Source organism: Somniosus microcephalus, chromosome 12 (assembly GCF_052327205.1).
Source record: "Somniosus microcephalus isolate GS21.2 chromosome 12, FLI_Smic_1.0, whole genome shotgun sequence".
NCBI lineage: Eukaryota > Metazoa > Chordata > Chondrichthyes > Squaliformes > Somniosidae > Somniosus > Somniosus microcephalus.
In genome coordinates, this window is record NC_140998.1 from 9,587,534 (window position 1) to 9,607,135 (window position 19,602).

Genomic DNA, 19,602 nt, shown 5'->3' on the forward strand with positions numbered 1-19,602 from the left:
CCTCATCCCTGCCAGATGTTAGTGCCCCATCCCTGCCAGATGTTAGTGCCCTCATCCCTGCCAGATGTTAGTGCCCTCATCCCCTGCCAGATGTTAGTGTCCAAGGCTGTGCCAGATGTTAGTGCCCTCATCCCCTGCCAGATGTTAGTGCCCTCACCCCCTGCCAGATGTTAGTGCCCTCATCCCTGCCAGATGTTAGTGCCCTCATCCCTGCCAGATGTTAGTGCCCTCATCCCCAGCCAGATGTTAGTGCCATCATCCCCTGCCAGATGTTAGTGCCCTCACCCCCTGCCGGATGTTAGTGCCCTCATCCCTGCCAGATGTTAGTGCCCCCATCCCTGCCAGATGTTAGTGCCCTCATCCCTGCCAGATGTTAATGTCCTCATCCCTGCCAGATGTTAGTGCCCTCATCCTTGCCAGATGTTAGTGCCCTCATCCCCTGCCAGATGTTAGTGCCCTCATCCCCGCCAGATGTTAGTGCCCTCATCCCTGCCAGATGTTAGTGCCCTCATCCCTACCAGATGTTAATGTCCAAGGCTGTGCCAGATGTTAGTGCCCCCATCCCTGCCAGATGTTAGTGCCCTAGTCCATGCCAGGCTAACGGCAGTCAATATCTGTGCCTGATAAGTGTCAATGTTACATGCCAGCAGTAAATGCTCGCATTGTTTCCAGCCTTGTGGAGTTTCTAAGCTTTCGGTTTTCCGGCACGAGCCATGCGGTGGTGGTGGCTATCGCTGAATCGATCGACTACCCTGAACAGACCCTCACTCTATCTCTGCAGTCCCGTTAATCACATTCACACACTAAACAACATCAATAGCTGTTTCACCCACTCCGTGACGTGCCATTGACTGATAATGTACCAGAGCACACCACAAATAAACCTAGACACACCTAGATTACTGCCATCATTAAATCTAATATTTAAATCCATGAACAAATGCCTTCCTTCAAACCTTTCTCCCCTTCCCCTCAGTTCCAGGGACACCAGCCCCTCACCCAATTAGTAGATAAGCCTCAATACCGAATGGAGACAGACTATTCGACTGCAGAGGCCATCACACCCAGCAGAGACCGTTGAAACCAGGCATGGAAAGCCCTGGCCAGTTTTACCCTCTCCCGAGCCCAGGGGCAATGAAGCTAGTTGTAGCTTCCACTGCTGCTGATTTTAGTTACCGCAGCCCAGATCAGGATTGTTAATCATTCTCAGGATGTGGGCATCACTGGCATTTATTGCCCATCTCTAGTTGCCCAGTTTGATACAACTGTTTGTTAGGACTGGCGTCACATACAGGCCCAGACCGGGTAAGGACGGCGGGGGGGGGGGGGGGGGTTCCTTCCCTAAAGGGACATCAGTGAACCAGTTGGGTTTTTACGACAATCCGACAGATTCATGGTCACTTTGACTGACGCCAGCTTTTTATTTCCAGACCTTTTTAAAGCTGAATTGGGATTTGAACTTGCGTTCCCTGCATTATTAGTCCAGTACACTACACCTGATAAACACTGCCATGTACATATAGGGACAGGATGCTGATGAAAGCAGGAGGTGATTGTTGAGAATGAGACTGCAGTTTTGGAAGATGAGGGATGGATAGTGGAATGGGAACTGAGAATGAGTCAGGGGCAGGGTATTAGAGAATTGAATTTCATTCCTGTATATATTTAATAGAAGCTGTCGAAATCCATGAGGGGTTTTGATAGAGTAAATAAGGAGAAACTGTTGCCAGTGGCAGGAGGGTCGATAAGCAGAAGACACGGATTTAAGGTAATTGGCAAAAGAACCAGAGGGGAGATGAGGAGAAATATTTTTACGCAGCGAGTTGTTGTGATCTGGAACGCGCTGCCTGAAAGGGCGGTGGAAGCAGATTCAACAGTAACTTTCAAAAGGGAATTGGATAAAGACTTGAAATGGAGAAAATGTGCAGGGCTGTGGGGAAAGAGCCGAAGAGTGGGACTAATTGGAGAGCTCGCCCAGAGAGCCGGCACAGGCACGATGGGCTGAGTGGCCTCCTCCTGTGCTGTAAGATTCGATGATATTATATGTTGATGCGCCCAGACTACTGACTGTCTTAATAATGTGTTGCAGTGACTTGCTATTTTTTTGCAGATCTTAGATTCAATGGCAAGCAATCGTTCGCCAAAGAGATGTTAACTTGGGTGTTTGGGGAAGATTAGAGAACCCATGGTGTGGCCATAATTGAACTCCCGAATTGCCGCACAGGTGGTCAAGGCACTAGCCCGATTTTAAATAGCAACATGGAGATGACAACCTCATCGGACCAGGGTGAAGAAGGGGACGTGTGTTCTCGCCCGAAGAGCAAGGGCACAATTGGCTTGGTGAGGAAACTAACCAAAGGAGGTCCGCCCAAGTTATTCCTCATGAAAAATATAAGGAAGACGAATAATGCAAAGACCAGCAAAGCCGGACAGTCAGGGAGTGGCGCAGGTCTGAGGTATCAGGCGGGAGTTGCTGCATCAGATGTTCTCCAAGAAGACGATGAAACTGGTGCTGGTGCAGAGTGCAAGAAGAAAGGCCACTCTGGGAATACCAAGATCTCACCCTGGGCTGTGGCCCCAGGGATTGATGAGAAGGCCTTTGAAGACAACGCAGGAAGCGGCGGCGGAGACAGTAGGTCCACATGTGAGGAAAATGAAGAAAGCTGCCTTCAGTCTTCACTCAAGTCGAACAGACGACTGCTCGAGGTCAACGAAGACAACGGGGATGGTTTAGTGCCTGTCCAACACAAAATAAAATCCAGGAAAGAACCGAGGCAGAAAAGCGAGAGGAGGCAAAAGGGGCCGAGGGGGCCGAGTGCCACATGGGGAGCTCTGATCTGTGTCAAAAAAAATAGAAAGAGCAGAATGAATGAGGCAGAGAGATCTTCCAATGATCCCCAAGCTGAGACAAAAGGCGAGGCCCAGAAGCAGAGTGGTGTTGCTGCTCAGGTATGCAGGGTCCAGAGCGGAGACACCTGTAACTCTGCTGGATCTGGGACCAGGGCTGAGCCCCTTGATCAGAGCCTCCCCTTGTCAGCTGGTCCTGGTCTCAGTGGCCAAGAAGAGGAGGATGCCGATGAGTCCAAAGCATCCGAGCTGGAAGGAGGACCTGAGATTTCCAGATCCAACAGCCAAGCCAAGCTGAGAAGAAAAACAACAGGGCGAGGGTGGTCATCCTTTAGATATCTAATGACATCCAAGAAGGAATGGAGAAGTTTCGCAGAGAAGGACGTGGACTCCTTGGTTGATCAGTGTCAGCAAGGTGAAAGTGCAGAGACTGAAATGCTCCAGGGTTCCCAGGACTCTGAAACAACCGCCTGCTCCAACTCAAAAGCGCCGCTCGCAAAGCTGTTCAGAGGCAAGAAGAAGAAATCAAATAGTCCAAGTAAGGACCCCGAGGCACCGGCAGATCCAACAAGTCCCGCTCGCAGAGATTCTGAAATCCTCCGTCCAGAAACGGTGCTTGTATCGCTGAACGGAGACCAGGACTCAGATCTTCATCCACCAGGTGTCTCTAAACGTTGCCAGCCCGAGATCTACAGTGAGAAGGTGGAAGAACGAGCGGGCATCAAAGGAACTCTCCCAACATCGCTCCAGGATGAGTTGGGGCTTTCTGAGGAGGGAGGTCAAGCTGCGTCGGTCAAGGGCTTGCAAGAGAGTGACCAGCTCTCGCATGACTTTGCTCTTCTGCCATCAGAGGCAATGCTTTCTCTTCAAACGGCACCACAGGGCGTGCAACGCAACATTGGCTCAGCAAAGATGAACACATCTCACCTTTTGGAGAGCGGTGGGTTTCCCGAGGGTTTTCTGCAGGAAATGTCCACTCAAGCTACTTTGGGAATGGTTATGGAAGCTGAGAGACAAGGGCTGGCAAAGGAACATTCTGATAAGGCTGGACCTGCCCTGAAAGGAAGTGGTTATTTGTGTAAACCAAGCACGGTTGTGTTGCAATCGATCTCATTGCCAAAGCAAGATAGTGCAGAAGAACTTGAACTTCCAGAGCTCTTGTCCATTGAGGAGTCTCGACACACACCAAGGCAGCACTCTGCCAAACAGGAAAGTTCCAATCTTGATGAATTCAGCAGTAAAAATACAAATCCTGTCTGCTACTACCCAAAGCACGGCACCGAGCAAGTACTAGGTTCACAAGAAAGCACAAATGGGACAATGTTGGGTGTTCTAGAACGAGGAGCTTTATCAGGAGCGATGAAGGTTGAGTTGAGCAGCACAGCTCTCAGCAGTGACTCCATCCATCCTGCGAGCTGCTGTGAGGGAGCTGCTTCATGTGAATGTCAGGTCCACCAATGTGCGAATTGGGATCACTTGTCAGAAGACAGGAGAGGCGTTGCTGAGTGCGGTGGTGAATGGGGCAGTGGCCCTCCGAGCGATGGGGTTCCTGACCATGAGTTCTCTGGTCTCAGTGGCGGACCAGAGATGCGGCAGGCGGTGTTGGTTCAGACCGCTTCCTGTATCGTGCAATCGGCCGTGCGGGCAGCGCTGAAGCAGGTGGTTGGAGAAACGGCCATGAACGGTGTTCCTGAAAACCCTCCCGCATCAGAGGCTTTGGACTCACAATAGACACACGAGGAATGCAAGCCATGAGGCAATGGAAGTTCTGCAGCATGAGATTGGAGAGGGATCAGAACACTGGTACTTCTGGTATTTGAGTTTGAAACTTTTGCTCCCGCACTGCAGTTGGTTCCTATTTTTTCTCCTTCTCACACTCTCTAGAAATAGTTCACCTGAGAGATAGCACCTCTGACAATGCTGCACTCCCTCAGCATTGCACTGAAGTGTCAGCCTAGATTTTTGTGCTCAAGTTTCTGGAGTGGGAGCTGGAACGCTCTCAAACCAGCAGCAAGGTTGAGCAAGGCCTCGGAGATGCCTTTCCCTCTGATTCTTCCAACCCATCATAAGAACATAAGAAATAGGAGCAGGAGTAGGCCAATCGGCCCCTCGAGCCTGCTCCGCCATTCAATAAGATCATGGCTGATCTGATCCTAACCTCAAATCTACTTTCACAGAACCATCTCCTGAATCTAACAGAATTAGACACACGAAATAGGAGCAGGATCAGGCTACACGGCCCCTGGGCCCGCTCCGCTACCCACAGGGCCATGTCCGATCCGAACCTAGACTCATGTCCAAATTCCTGCCCGCTCCCCGTAACCCTTAATTCCCTTTACTTCTAGGAAACTGTCTATTTCTGTTTTAAATTTATGTAATGATGTAGCTTCTACAGCTTTTTGGGGCAGCATATTCCATGGACCTACCACCCTCTGAGTGAAGTAGTTCCTCCTTATCTCAGTTTTGAAAGAGCAGCCCCTTATTCTAAGACTATGCCCCCTAGTTCTAGTTTCACCCATCATCGGGAACATCCTCCCCGCATCCACCCGATCCAACCCCTTCACAATCTTATATGTTTCAATAAGATCACCTCTCATTCTTCTGAACTCCAATGAGTAGAGTCCCAATCTACTCAACCTCCTCATATGTCCATCCCCTCATCCCCAGGATTAACCGAGTGAACCTTCTTTGTACTGACTCAAGAGCAAGTATGTCTTTTCTTAAGTATGAACACCAAAACTGTATGCAGTATTCCAGGTGTGGTCTCACCAATACCTTGTACAACTGAAGCAATACCTCCCTATTTTTATATTCTATCCCCCTAGCAATGAAAGCCAACATTCCATTGGCCTTCTTAATCACTTGCATCTGCATACTAACCTTTTGAGTTTCGTGCACCAGGACCCCCAGATCCCTTTGTACTTCAGTACTTTCCAGTTTCTTGCCATTAAGATAATAACTTGCTCTACGATTTTTCCTGCCAAAGTGCATAACCTCACACTTTCCAGTATTGTATTCCATCTGCCAAATCTCTGCCCACTTACTTAGCCTGTCTATGTCCCCTTGCAGGTTTTTTATGTCCTCCTCACTCACTACTTTCCCTCCCATCTTAGTATCATCTGCAAACTTTGATATGTTACACTCGGTCCCCTCCTCCAAATCGTTAATATAGATTGTAAAGAGTTGGGGACCCAGCACTGACCCCTGCGGAACACCACTAGTTACTGATTGCCAGTCTGAGAATGAACCATTTATCCCAACTCTCTGCCATGCAATTATCCCAATCCTCGATCCATGCCAGAATATTACCCCCAATCCCGTGATTTTTTATCTTAAGCAATAATCTTTTGTGTGGCACCTTGTCAAATGCCTTTTGGAAGTCTAAATACACTACGTCCACTGGTTCCCCTTTATCCACCCTATATGTTACTTCCTCAAAGAACTCCAGCAAATTTGTCAAACATGACTTCCCCTTCATAAAACCATGCTGACTTTGTCCTATTAAATTATGATTATCCAAATGTCCTGTTACTGTCTCCTTAATAATGGACTCCAAAATTTTACCTACCACAGATGTTAGGCTATAGTTTCCAGCCTTCTGTCTACTACACTTTTTAAATAAGGGTGTTACATTAGCAGTTTTCCAGTCTGCCGGGACCTTTGCTGAGTCCAGGGAGTATTGGAAAATTATTACTAATGCATCCACAATCCCTACCGCCACTTCCCTCAAGACCCTAGGATGTAAGTCATCAGGTCCAGGTGATTTATCCGCCTTGAGTCCCATTATTTTACCGAGTACCACTTCCTTAGTGATTTTGATTGTGTTTAGCTCCTCCCCCCCTTTAGCCCCCTGTTTGTCCAGTGTTGGGATATTCTTAGTGTCTTCTACTGTAAAGACTGATACAAAGTATTCATTCAGTGTTTTTGCCATCTCCATATTTCCCACCATTAATTTCCCGGTCTCATCCTCTAAGGGACCAACATTTACTTTAGCCACCCTTTTTCTTTTTATATAACTATAAAAACTCTTACTATCTGTTTTTATATTTTTTGCTAATTTACTTTCATAATCTATCTTCCCTTTCTTAATCAATCTTTTTGTTATTTTTTGCTGTCTTTTAAAGTTTTCCCAATCCTCTATCCTCCCACTAGATTTGGCTACCTTATATGCCCTTGTTTTTAGTCGAATACTATCCTTAATTTCTTTACTTAGCCACGGATGGCTGTCTTTTCTTTTACACCCTTTTCTTCTCAGTGGAATATATATTTTTTGGAAGTTGTAAAATAACTCCTTAAATGTACACCGCTGATCATGTATCGTCTTACCCTTTAATCTATTTTCCCAATCCACTCTACTCAATTCCGCTCTCATACCTTCATAGTCTCCTTTATTCAAGCTTAGCACGCTTGTTTGAGATCCAACCTTCTCACCCTCTAATTGAATATGGAATTCAACCATGTTATGGTCACTCATTCCAAGGGGATCCTTTACTAGGACATTTTTAATTAATCCTGTCTCGTTACACAGGACCAGATCTAAGGTTGCTTGCCCCCTGGTCGGTTCAGTTACATACTGCTCAAGAAACCCATCCCTAATACACTCAATGAACTCATCCTCAAGGCAGCCCTGCCCAATTTGATTTGTCCAATTAATATGATAGTTAAAATCCCCCATAATTATAGATGTTCCCTTATTACAAGCCTCAACTATTTCCTGATTGATACTCCATCCAACAGAGTTGCAACTGTTCGGAGGCCTATAGACTACGCCCACTAGTGTTTTTTTCCCCTTATTATTCCTTATCTCCACCCAAACTGTTTCATTATCCTGATCTTTTGACCCAATATCATTTCTCTGTATTACAGTGATTCCTTCCTTTATTAACATAGCCACCCCTCCCCTTCCTTCCTGCCTGTCCTTCCTGATCGTTAAATAACCTGGTATGTTTAATTCCCAGGCATTGTCACCCTGCAGCCATGTTTCTGTAATGGCCACAAGATCATACCCATATGTAGTTATTTGTGCCATTAACTCATCTATTTTGTTACAAATGCTACGTGCATTCAGATAGAGAACTTTCAAATATGTTTTGTGACACTTAGTTCCTGCTTTTGCCCTTTTTATTACTTTACCTTTTACTCCACACCTTCTGCCCCTTCCTGACATGCTCTGGTTTTTAATTTCCCCACTGCTACCTAAGTCTATGACCTTCTGTGTTGTCATTTTTATTATTTGCTTTCTAGGAACCTCCCCCCCACTAGTTAGTTTAAAGCCCTCTCTACAGCCCTAGTTATATGATCCGCCAGGACTCTAGTCCCAGCACTGGCCAAGTGAAGCCCGTCCCAACGGAACAGCTCCTTCCTGCCCCAGTACTGGTGCCAGTGTCCCAGGAAGCAAAACCCATTTCTCCCACACCAGTCTTTGAGCCACGCATTTAACTCTCTAATTTTATTTGTCCTAGCCAAATTCGCTCGTGGCTCAGGTAATAATATTACCCTTGCGGTTCTGTTTTTTAATTTGACCCCTAGCTGCTCATACTCCTTTAACAGAACCGGCTTCCTAGTCCTATCTACGTCGTTTGTACCAACATGGGCCACGACAACTGGATCCACCCCCTCCCACTGCAAGTTTCTTTCCAGCCCAGAGGAGATGTCCTTAACCCTGGCACCGGGTAGGCAACACAGCCTTTGGGACTCTCACTCTCGGCTGCAGAGAACTCTATGTAACCCCCTAATAATACTATCCCCTACCACTACAACATTTCTATTTACTCCCCCCTCTTGAATGGCCCCCTGTTCCACGGTGCTGTGGCCAGGTTGCTCATCCTCCCTGCAGCCCCTGCTCCTGTCCCCACAGGGAGTAAGAACCTCGAACCTGTTGGACAAGAGCAAGGGCTGCGGCTCCTCCAGCTCTACCTCCTGGATCCCCGTACCTGCCTCACTCGTAGTCACACCGTCCTGTCCCTGACCATGGGCTACATCTGAATTAATTAACTTCATAGGTGTGACCACCTCCTGATACACAGAGTCCAGGTGCTTCTCCCCCTCCCTGATGTGTCGCAGTGTCTGAAGCTCAGACTCCAGCTCATCAACACGGAGCTGGAGTTCCTGTAGCAGCAGACACTTGTCACAGACGTAATCACCGTGAGCCTCAATGGGGTCCACCGGCTCCCACATCTCGCAACAGTAACACATCACCTGCTCCATTCTATGTAATTAATTAAATTTTTTATTGTTAGTTATGGACACCCTCTGCCCGATTTTAGATGCTAGTATCCCCATTAATTAATTGGATTTAAATTAAATCAATCCCTCTAATTACACCAGTTAAATGGTTTACCAACAGTCACTCTGCACCAGAAAGGCCTTATTAACTACAACCCACAGAGTTAAAGTTTGAAAAGAGCACCTAACACCCCACTTACCCTAACTCACACTTACCCAAACTCACAGCACTCTCTGCTGACTCGCACTAGCCTGGTCTTTTTATACTGTTTGTTTGTTTACAGCCAAATGAGTCACCCCTGCTGATTGGTTAGAAAACTGGTTTCCACTGCCTGCTGTGCCAATTTACTCCTACTGCAGTGTAACCTTGTTTTACTCTTCCTAAACCAACAGAATCCCAAATATTTAACTTTTCCCCTTTACTTAAACTGCTTAAGTAATCTTATCAAGAATGATTTAAAGAGAAATAACAATTAAAGAACTCTCACACTTACCCAAACTCACAGCACTCTCTGCTGACTCCCCATTGGCGATAGTGCCTGGGCCCCATAATGTCTCACTTCCCCCCCACCCCACCCCCAGTGACATGACTGAGACCTTGGAGTAAGTGAAATAGGGAGACACTAGGGGTGGTTTTAACTCTGGCTGTGGGTATAAACTGGGCCATGTCGAATTGGCCATTCATTTTACACCATGGCCGACTTTCCTTCTACTGGCGTGAGTCTCGAATCCCAAAGCTAAAATAACCCCCGCTGACCCTACACCTGACACCACCCGCTGTCTGTTTGCAACATATTCCCACTGTACATAAATTGTTGACCAGAGGAACTGCTAGCTGAAAAAAGACCAGGGTCCATCAAGTTCACCTTCTACCATCCTGGTAGTCCTACAATCCAATGATAATGGAGTTGTTGACCAATCACAGCGATCAATCTCTATCAATCAGTCTACAACAGACCCAGACATGAGGTGAGGAAAACCCCCAGTGGTGGAGAGCTTTGGGAACCAGAGGTCCAGAGTCAGCTGTTCCTCCTGAGCATGTTACACTCCCCACATGTCATGTCTCAAATTACTCACATACTGTGTCCCAAAATGTTATTACCTGAAAGAAATCTATCCAATTTACATTGGAATGAATTGACACTAACTGCTTCCACCGTCTCCCTAGGTTCATAAAGGTGTAAGGATTGTACCATCAGTCCTTCAGTGTGGGGGGTCATGCATCAAAGACATGCAAGATATCGGCCATCACTGACTATTGTGGCAACTGCTGCTTTTTAAACATTTATTCTCGGGATGTGGGCGTCGCTGGCAAGGCCGGCATTTATTGCCCGTCCCTAGTTGCCCCTTGAGAAGGTGGTGGTGAGCCGCCTTCTTGAACCGCTGCAGTCCGTGTGGCGAAGGTGCTCCCACAGTGCTGTTAGGGAGGGAGTTCCAGGATATTGGCCCAATGACCAATATATGTCCAAGTCGGGATGGTGCTCGACTTGAAGCGGCACATGGAGCTGATGATGTTGCCAAATAAAAGGAACCAGAACTGAATTTGAATGATCTGGGGCGGGGGGTGATTTCAAGACAGAAATCGTATCCCAAGTTCTACTGGTGGTTATACACAGTACGATCTGCTGCCTATCCGTTACTCTCTGCAGGGCCAGTAATTTGTCAGGTTAAGACTCCCCAAGGCTAAAATTCAACCAGCGGGAGGGCAGAATGGGCAGCAGAGGAGTGGCTGCCTGTTATACACACACCCGCTTTTCTTTTTCCGCTAACTTCAATAGAAAGATAAATCAGGCGGGGTGTATAATTGGCCGCCAATCCTCCACCGCCCATTATGCGCCCCGCCGCTGTTGAATTCTGCCCCTCCGGATTCAGCCGGTTTGACCCCCCTTTCTTCCCCTGCACCCACCCCCAGCCCTGTCTCCCTTCACCAGCAGTAGCCGGGGGTGGGGAGAGCTGGCAGGCTGCCTGTGCCCCCGGTGCGACTCTCAACTGGGCAGTAGGAGGCAGGAGAGAGTGGCCTGACTCGAGCCCTGCTCCACACTCACTCACTCACAGCTGAAATCGGAGACTCAACCCACAACCGACATTTGCCCAATCGCAGGCCCATCGCTTCCTGGCAAAGTTCGATGGTTTTAAACAGGACCCGTGGAGCGCCATCGATGCTCTCCTGGCTTAGGTAATGCCATCGAGCCAATCTGGAATGTTGTACCTTCAATGTTTTGTGTCATTTCTTGAACTTACATTGTACTTAGACAACAGTTTCTAAAATTGTTTTTGTGTTTTAATATGTTTAATTACAATTCTTAACATGTAATTGTGGGTCCCGTTTAATTACACATTAATTAAGCCAATTATCTTAAGGAATGTTAAGTGAGTGCAGCACACAGCGGCCTTGTGTTTTTAAATGTTTATTCACGAGATGTAGGCATCCCTGGCAAGGCCGACATTTCTTGTTCATCCCTAGTTACCCTGAGCAGGAGGTGGTGGGTCTTCTTCCTTGAGCCGCTGGTAGCGGGTTTGATACGACGGAGTGTCTCGCTCGGCCACTTCAGAGGGCAGTTAAGAGTCAATCAGGTGGTGCTGGACTGGAGTCACCTATAGGCCCAGACCGGGTAAGGACGGCAGGTTTCCTCCTCTAAAGGACATCAGTGAACCAGTTGGGTTTTTAACCACAATCCAACAGCTTCATGGTCACTTTTACTGACAGCAGCTTATTATTTCCACATTTAAAAAAAGACTGAATTCAAATTCTCAAACTACCATTGTGGAATTTGAACTCCCGATCTCTGGATTGTGAGCTCCAATAACATAACCACTACCCCACCTACTGGAACAACCGTACGCTGCTTCTTGGTGACATCATCTATAGCCATTAGGTTAACTTCCAATGTACACCAGTGACGCCCAGCCCCACCTCCCTCCACCCCACACTGCAGCTATAATCAGCCTGCTCGCCCAAAATCCAGTCTTCAATGGATCATACCCCCCTCTACACTGTCCCATCAAACACTCCCAGGGCAGGTACAGCACGGGTTAGATACAGAGTAAAGCTCCCTCTACACTGTCCCATCAAACACTCCCAGGGCAGGTACAGCACGGGTTAGATACAGAGTAAAGCTCCATCTACACTGTCCCATCAAACACTCCCAGGGCAGGTACAGCACGGGTTAGATACAGAGTAAAGCTCCCTCTACACTGTCCCATCAAACACTCCCAGGGCAGGTACAGCACAGGTTAGATACAGAGTAAAGCTCCCTCTACACTGTCCCATCAAACATTCCCAGGGCAGGTACAGCACGGGTTAGACACAGAGTAAAGCTCCCTCTACACTGTCCCATCAAACACTCCCAGGGCAGGTACAGCACGGGTTAGATACAGAGTAAAGCTCCCTCTACACTGTCCCATCAAACACTCCCAGGGCAGGTACAGCACGGGTTAGATACAGAGTAAAGCTCCCTCTACAGTGTCCCATCAAACACTCCCAGGTACCTCCCTCCACTACTTCTGAAACCCTGATTTATCTCTTCGAGGATTTACTTCTCACTGTCCTCAGTCTCCACCCTCCATAAACCCCAGCTGAACCAGAACCCGACACATCTCCCGCACAAACCCATCACTCATCAGATGCCATGGACTCAACAAATTAATTTGAAACGACTTGGCTCGTATTCCTGCGAGTGTAGAAGATTAAAGGGTGATCTAATAAAGATGCTTAAGATGAGTGAAAATATTTGATGGGTTAGATAGAGAGAAACTATTTCCTCTGGTGGGGGGAGTCCAGAACAAGGGGGGCAGAACCTTAAAATCAGAGCCAGGCCGTTCAGGGGTGACGTCAGGAAGCACTTCTTCACACAAAGGGTGGCAGAAATCTGAAACTCTCTCCCCCAAAAAGCTGTTGAGGCTGGGAGTCAATTGAAATTGCAAAACTGAGATTGATAGATTGTTGTTGGGTAAGAGTATTAAGGGTTACGGGACCAAGGCGGGCAAATGGAGTTAAGGTGCAGATCAGCCACGAATTGAATGGCGGAGAAGGCTCAAGGGGCTGAATGGCCTCCTTCTGTTCCTGTGTTCCTAACTGTCTATAGAGTATTGTCACCCATTCTCCTCCAAAAATCTACAGGTCATTTTGACTGCCTGCGACAGCCCACAGCACAGTAAAGGTGAGGTAGCTCAGTATGTCACAGTCAGGTCATTGTTAGGTCTCATTGAGAGAAGGGAGGTAAATCAGACCGTAAAAACCTCTCTTGATGTGTGAGCTTCCCAGGTGTTACGGTATAAGTGGCATTTCAATGCATTCCCTAAGGCGACAGAACCTTGCCCGTTCGATTCTTTCATTTAGCTCCCACCTCCCCTTGTCCATCTCCTAGAAGATGGCTGTCATCTGCACCGCTATTTGCTGAGCCCAACTGATACATGCTCAAACAATGGAGAAACACAGCACAATTGTGGGGGAAGTGTGAAATTATCCAAAATAACAACAGAAAATGCTGGAGAAACTCAGCAGGTCAGGCAACATCCGTGGAGAGAAATTTGAGTTGACGTTTCGGGTCGAACTCTTCTTCAAAACTGGAAAGTAAATGAAATAGATCGAAGTCAGGGCTGCGATCGGACAAAAGAAGTAAAAGAGACAATAAAAGGTATTCAAAACCAGACGAGATGGTAATAGGCCTCACTCTCTCTCTCACTGACTGACTGACCCTCGGTCACTCACTCACCCTCTCTCTCTCACTGACTGACCCTCGGTCACTCACTCACCCTCACTCTCTCTCTCACTGACTGACTCTCGGTCACTCACTCACCCTCTCTCTCTCTCACTGACTGACCCTCGGTCACTCACTCACCCTCTCTCTCACTGACTGACCCTCGGTCACTCACTCACCCTCTCTCTCTCTCACTGACTGACCCTCGGTCACACTCACACACACTCTCTCTGACTGACCCTCGGTCACTCTGACACTCACTGCCGGTCTTTCTCACTGACTGACCCACCCTCCCTCTCTCTCTCTCTCACCCTCACCCCCTCTCTCTCCTGTGAAATTATCCACTTTGGTGGGAAGAATGGAAAAGCAGAATTTTTGTCAACAGGTGAGAGACGAGTAAATGCTGGTGTTGAGAGATTTGGGTGTCCGTGTACAGGAACCACAGAAAGTTAACCTGCAGGTACAGCAAGCAATTAGGAAGGCTAATGGTATGTTGGCCTTTATTGCAAGGGGGTTGGAGTATAAGAGTGAGGAAGTCTTGCTACAATTGTACAGGGCCTTGGTGAGACCACACCTGGAGTACTGTGCACAGTTTTGGTCTCCTTATCTAAGGAAGGATGTACTTGCCTTGGAGGCGGTGCAACGAAGGTTCACTAGATTGATTCCTGGGATGAGAGGGCTGTCCTATGAGGAGAGATTGTGTAGACTGGGCCGATACTCTCTGGAGTTTAGAAGAATGAGAGGTGATCTCATTGAAATGTATAAAATTCTTAGAATTCTGAGAGGTTGTTTCCCCTGGCTGGGGAGTCTAGAACCAGGGGTCACAGTCTCAGAATAAGGGGTCGGCCATTTAGGACTGAGATGAGGAGAAATTTCTTCACACTGAGGGTGGTGAATCTTTGGAATTCTCTACCCCAGAGGGCTGTGGAGGCTCAGTCATTGAGTATATTCAAGACAGAGATCGATAGATTCTTGGGCACTAGGGGAACCGAGGGATATGGGGATCGGGCAGGAAGGTGGAGTTGATGTAGAAATTCAGCCACGATCTCATTAAATGGCGGAGCAGGCTCGAGGGGCCGAATGGCCGACTCCTTCTCCTAGTTCTTATAATAATCCATCCCCGCCAGTCCTCGCTCTCCACTGAGAACCAAAGCAAGACTGAGCGATCAGGCAACCAAAGCGGTTGAAACCTTGGGTTGCTTTATCAGCATTGCAATGCTTTAGGACTGTAGCCAGCACAGTATCCCAGTCTCACCAATAGCAGTGTCTGATGTAATGAACCGAGATCAATCCTTTCTGCAATATTCTTAACACTTAATAAACTCTGATTCATCAAACTCGCTGGAATGAATGTATTTATTTCAATACAAGAGCTCTCGGCATCCGACTGAATATGGAACACAGCGAGCCAAGGGTAGAAGTTCAGGGCTGTGCCCATTATGTTTTTGGATTTTATATAAAATTTTCCACCCACACTCAACGTGACTGAAATCCTCATTAGTGGCAGGCTCGCTGGCTTTAATGTCCATCTGGACACAATGCTCGATCTGCGGCCTGATCAATGGAATGCAGAAATTCATCATTACTTTTTTAATATAACAACAGGAAGTGCCGTAAACACTCAGCAGGTCAGGCAGCATTGAGGAGATTTCCTCCCCTCCTCCCTGCCCTTGCTTAAAAATCTCTCCTCCCGAACCTTTTCCAGTTCCGACGAAGGGTTCGACCCGAAACGTTGACTCGGTTTCTCTCTCCTCGATGCTGCCTGACCTGCTGAGCGTTTCCAGCACTTTCTGTTGTTATTTCAGATTTCCAGCATCTGCAGTATTTTGCTATTACTTTTTAAATCTTGTACTCTACTTCTATCTTTTATATCACAGAATAGTACATCACTGAAGGAGGCCATTCGGCCCATCGAGTATGCGCCGGCTCTTTCGAAGAGCGATTCCATTAGTCCCACTCTCCCGCTCTTTCCCCATATCCTTGCAATTTTTTACTCATTCAAGTATTTATCCAATTCCTTTTTGAAGGCTACTACTGAATCTGTTTCCACCATCCGATCAGGCAGCGCATTCCAAATCCTAACCACTCGCTGCGTAATCAAGTTTTTCCACATCTCGCCTCTTTTGCCAATCACCTTAAATCTGTGCCCTCTGGTTATCGACCCTTCAGCCATTGGAAACAGTTTCTCTTTATTTACTCTATCTAAACCCTTCATGATTTTGAACACTTCTATCAGATCTCCTTTTAGCCTTCTCTACTGCAAGGAGAACAACCCCAGCTTCTCCAGTCTATCCACGCAACTGTAATCCCTCATCCCTGGAACCATGCTAGTAAATCTCTTCTGCACTCTCTTCAAAGCCTTCCTAAAGTGTGGAGCCCAGAATTGGACACAATACTCCAGCTGGGGCAGAACTCGTGTTTTATAAAGGTTTAGCATAACTTCCTGGCTTTTGTACTCTCTGCCCAGGATCCCGTCTGCTTTATTAACTGCTTTGTTAACCTGCCCTGCCACCTTCAACGATTTGTGCACAAACACCCCCACGTCTCCGTTCCTGTACCCTCTTTAAATTTGTACCATTTAGTTTATATTGCCTCTCCTCATTCTTCCTACCAAAATGTATCACCTCACACTTCTCTGCGTTTAATTTAATCTGCCATGTGTCCATCATTCCACCAGCCTGTCTACTTCTTCTTGAAGTCTATTACTATCTTCCTCAGTTTACTACACTTCCAAGTTTTGTGTCATCTGCAAATTTTGAAATTGTGCCCTGTCCGCCCCCCCCGCCGGCCAAGTCCAAGTCATTAATATATATCAAAAATAGTACTGGTCCTAGTACTGATTCTTGGGGAACACCACTGTGTACCTCCCTCCAGTCCAAAAAACAGCACAACTCTTTTCAATCCCTTAGCCAATTTTGTATCCATGCTGCTACTGCCCCTTTTATCCCATGGGCTTCAATTTTGCTAACAAGCCAAATATGTGGCACTTTATCAAACAGCTTTTGGAAGTCCATGTACACAACATCAACTACACTGCTCTCATTCACCCTCTGTTACCTCATCAAAAAACTCAATCAAGTTAGTCAAACACAATTTGCCCTCAACAAATCCGTGCTGGCTTTCCTTTATTAGTCCATGCTTGTCCAAGTGGCTGTTAATAATCTGGGAGAAAATTGTTTCTAAAAGCTTCCCCACCACCGACGTTAAACTGACTGGCCTGTAATTGCCAGGTTTAACCTTTGAACAAGGGTGTTAACATTTGCAATCCTGCAGTCCTTTGGCACCACCCCTGTATCTAAGGCAAATTGGAAGATTGTGGCCAGAGCCTCCGCAATTTCTACCCGGCTTCTCTTCCCGCCCTCGCACCGTTACCACTGGAGTCCCATTTCTCAGGCCCCCTCCTCGGCTACCTGTTGCCCCTTGGCGACATCACCCAGGCACCCACTGCCTCATCCCCGATCCAGGTCCTTCGTCACACCCTCAAAAAAGACTAGGAAATTAGATCAGCAAGTCTGCCCCTTCATCAACCAATATTGGACATAAGAAATAGGAGCAGGAGTCGGCCATTCGGCCCTCGAGCCCGCTCCACCATTCAATAAGATCATGGCTGATCTTCTACCTCCACTCCACCTTCCTGCCCGATCTCCATATCCCTTCATTCCCTTCGTTCACAAAAATCTATCGCTCTCTGTCTTGAATATATGTAAGAAGTCACACAACACCAGGTTATAGTCCAACAGCTTTATTTGAAATCACAAGCTTTCAGAGCGCTGCTCCTTCTTCAGGTGAAGTGGAGAAATGCATAAAGACACAGCTTATATAGTCAGAGAATCATGTCAGATGTTTACAGGTAACCTTTCCAACTGCCATTTATCGCACCTCGGCAGAGAGATAATCACAGCAGTCAAAGGTGTGAATGGTGTCCAAACAGGTCAGTCAGGGAAACATTACATCAAAGAACAATGAGGTGGGGTCACAAGGGGTCAAATATTGCAGATGCTGGGGTCTGTATGAAAAACAAAAAAACAGACAAAAAACATTTTTTTTGGCTGGAAATCACAGCAGGTCCGGCCGCATCTGTGTAGAGAGAACAAGCCAATGTCGACTCGAGTCTGGATGACCCTGCATCAGGTGGGGTTACATGTAGCGTGACATGAACCCAAGATCTCGGTTGAGGCCATCCTCATGAGTGCGGAACTTGGCTATCAGTTTCTGCTCGACGATTTTGCGTTGTCGTGTGTCTCGAAGGCCACCTTGGAGAATGCTTACCCGAAGATCGGAGGCTGAATGTCCTTGACTGCTGAAGTGTTCCCCGACTGGGAGGGAACACTCCTGCCTGGTGATTGTTGCGCGGTGTCCGTTCATCCGTTGTCGCAGTGTCTGCATGGTCTCGCCGATGTACCATGCTCCGGGGCATCCTTTCCTGCAACGTATGAGGTAGACAACATTGGCCGAGTCACATGAGTATGTACCATGTACCTGGTGGGTGGTGTCCTCACGTGTGATGATGGTATCTGTGTTGATGATCTGGCATGTCTTGCAGAGGTTGCTGTGGCAGGGTTGTGTGGTGTCGTGGTCGCTGTTCTCCTGAAAGCTGGGTAATTTGCTGCGAACGATGGTCTGTTTGAGGTTAGGCGGATGTTTGAAAGCGAGTAGTGGAGGCGTGGGGATGGCCTTAGCGAGGTGTTCGCCGTCATCGATGACATGTTGAAGGCTGCGAAGAACATGGCGTAGTTTCTCCGCTCCGGGGAAGTACTGGACGACGAAGGGTACTCTGTTGGTTGTGTCCCGTGTTTGTCTTCTGAGGAGGTCTATGCGATTTTTCGCTGTGGCCCGTTGGAACTGTCGATCGACGAGTCGAGCGTCATATCCCATTCTTACAAGGGCGTCTTTCAGTGTCTGTAGGTGTCCATCGCGTTCCTCCTCGTCTGAGCAGATCCTGTGTATTCGCAGGGCTTGTCCATAGGGGATGGCTTCTTTAACGTGGTTAGGGTGGAAGCTGGAGAAGTGAAGCATCGTGAGGTTGTCCGTGGGCTTGCGGTAGAGTGAAGTGCTGAGGTGTCCGTCTTTGATGGAGATTCGTGTGTCCAGGAATGAGACTGATTCTGAGGAGTAGTCCATGGTGAGTTTGATGGTGGGATGGAACTTGTTGATGTTATCGTGTAGCAACCAAAGAAGAAAGAGTCAAATTGGACCCCTCCGGAGGGTCGCTGCCCTAAGCTTGACAAGGATGCCCCGGAGCATGGTACATCGGCGAGACCATGCAGACACTGCGACAACGGATGAACGGACACCGCGCAACAATCACCAGGCAGGAGTGTTCCCTCCCAGTCGGGGAACACTTCAGCAGTCAAGGACATTCAGCCTCCGATCTTCGGGTAAGCATTCTCCAAGGTGGCCTTCGAGACACACGACAACGCAAAATCGTCGAGCAGAAACTGATAGCCAAGTTCCGCACTCATGAGGACGGCCTCAACCGAGATCTTGGGTTCATGTCACGCTACATGTAACCCCACCTGATGCAGGGTCATCCAGACTCGAGTCGACATTGGCTTGTTCTCTCTACACAGATGCGGCCGGACCTGCTGTGATTTCCAGGCAAAAAAAATGTTTTTTGTCTGTTTTTTTGTTTTTCATACAGACCCCAGCATCTGCAATATTTGACCCCTTGTGACCCCACCTCATTGTTCTTTGATGTAATGTTTCCCTGACTGACCTGTTTGGACACCATTCACACCTTTGATTGCTGTGATTATCTCTCTGCCGAGGTGCGATAAATGGCAGTTGGAAAGGTTACCTGTAAACATCTGACATGATTCTCTGACTATAT

At 47.6% G+C, this 19,602-nt stretch overlaps 1 protein-coding gene across 1 annotated transcript; it reads left to right on the forward strand.

The window, feature by feature from the left end:
- The first annotated feature begins 2,259 nt into the window (after positions 1 to 2,259).
- LOC147109015 (uncharacterized) lies at positions 2,260 to 4,579 on the forward strand. The gene has a single exon (XM_086004188.1). The coding sequence runs from the start codon at positions 2,260 to 2,262 to the stop codon at positions 4,576 to 4,578; it is 2,319 nt and encodes a 772-aa protein (XP_085860314.1). The 3' UTR covers position 4,579.
- The last annotated feature ends 15,023 nt before the right edge of the window (positions 4,580 to 19,602 follow it).

Coding starts and splice junctions, on each gene's coding strand:
- LOC147109015 (XM_086004188.1), top strand. CDS start 2,260: ATGGAGATGACAACCTCATCGGACCAGGGTGAAGAAGGGGACGTGTGT.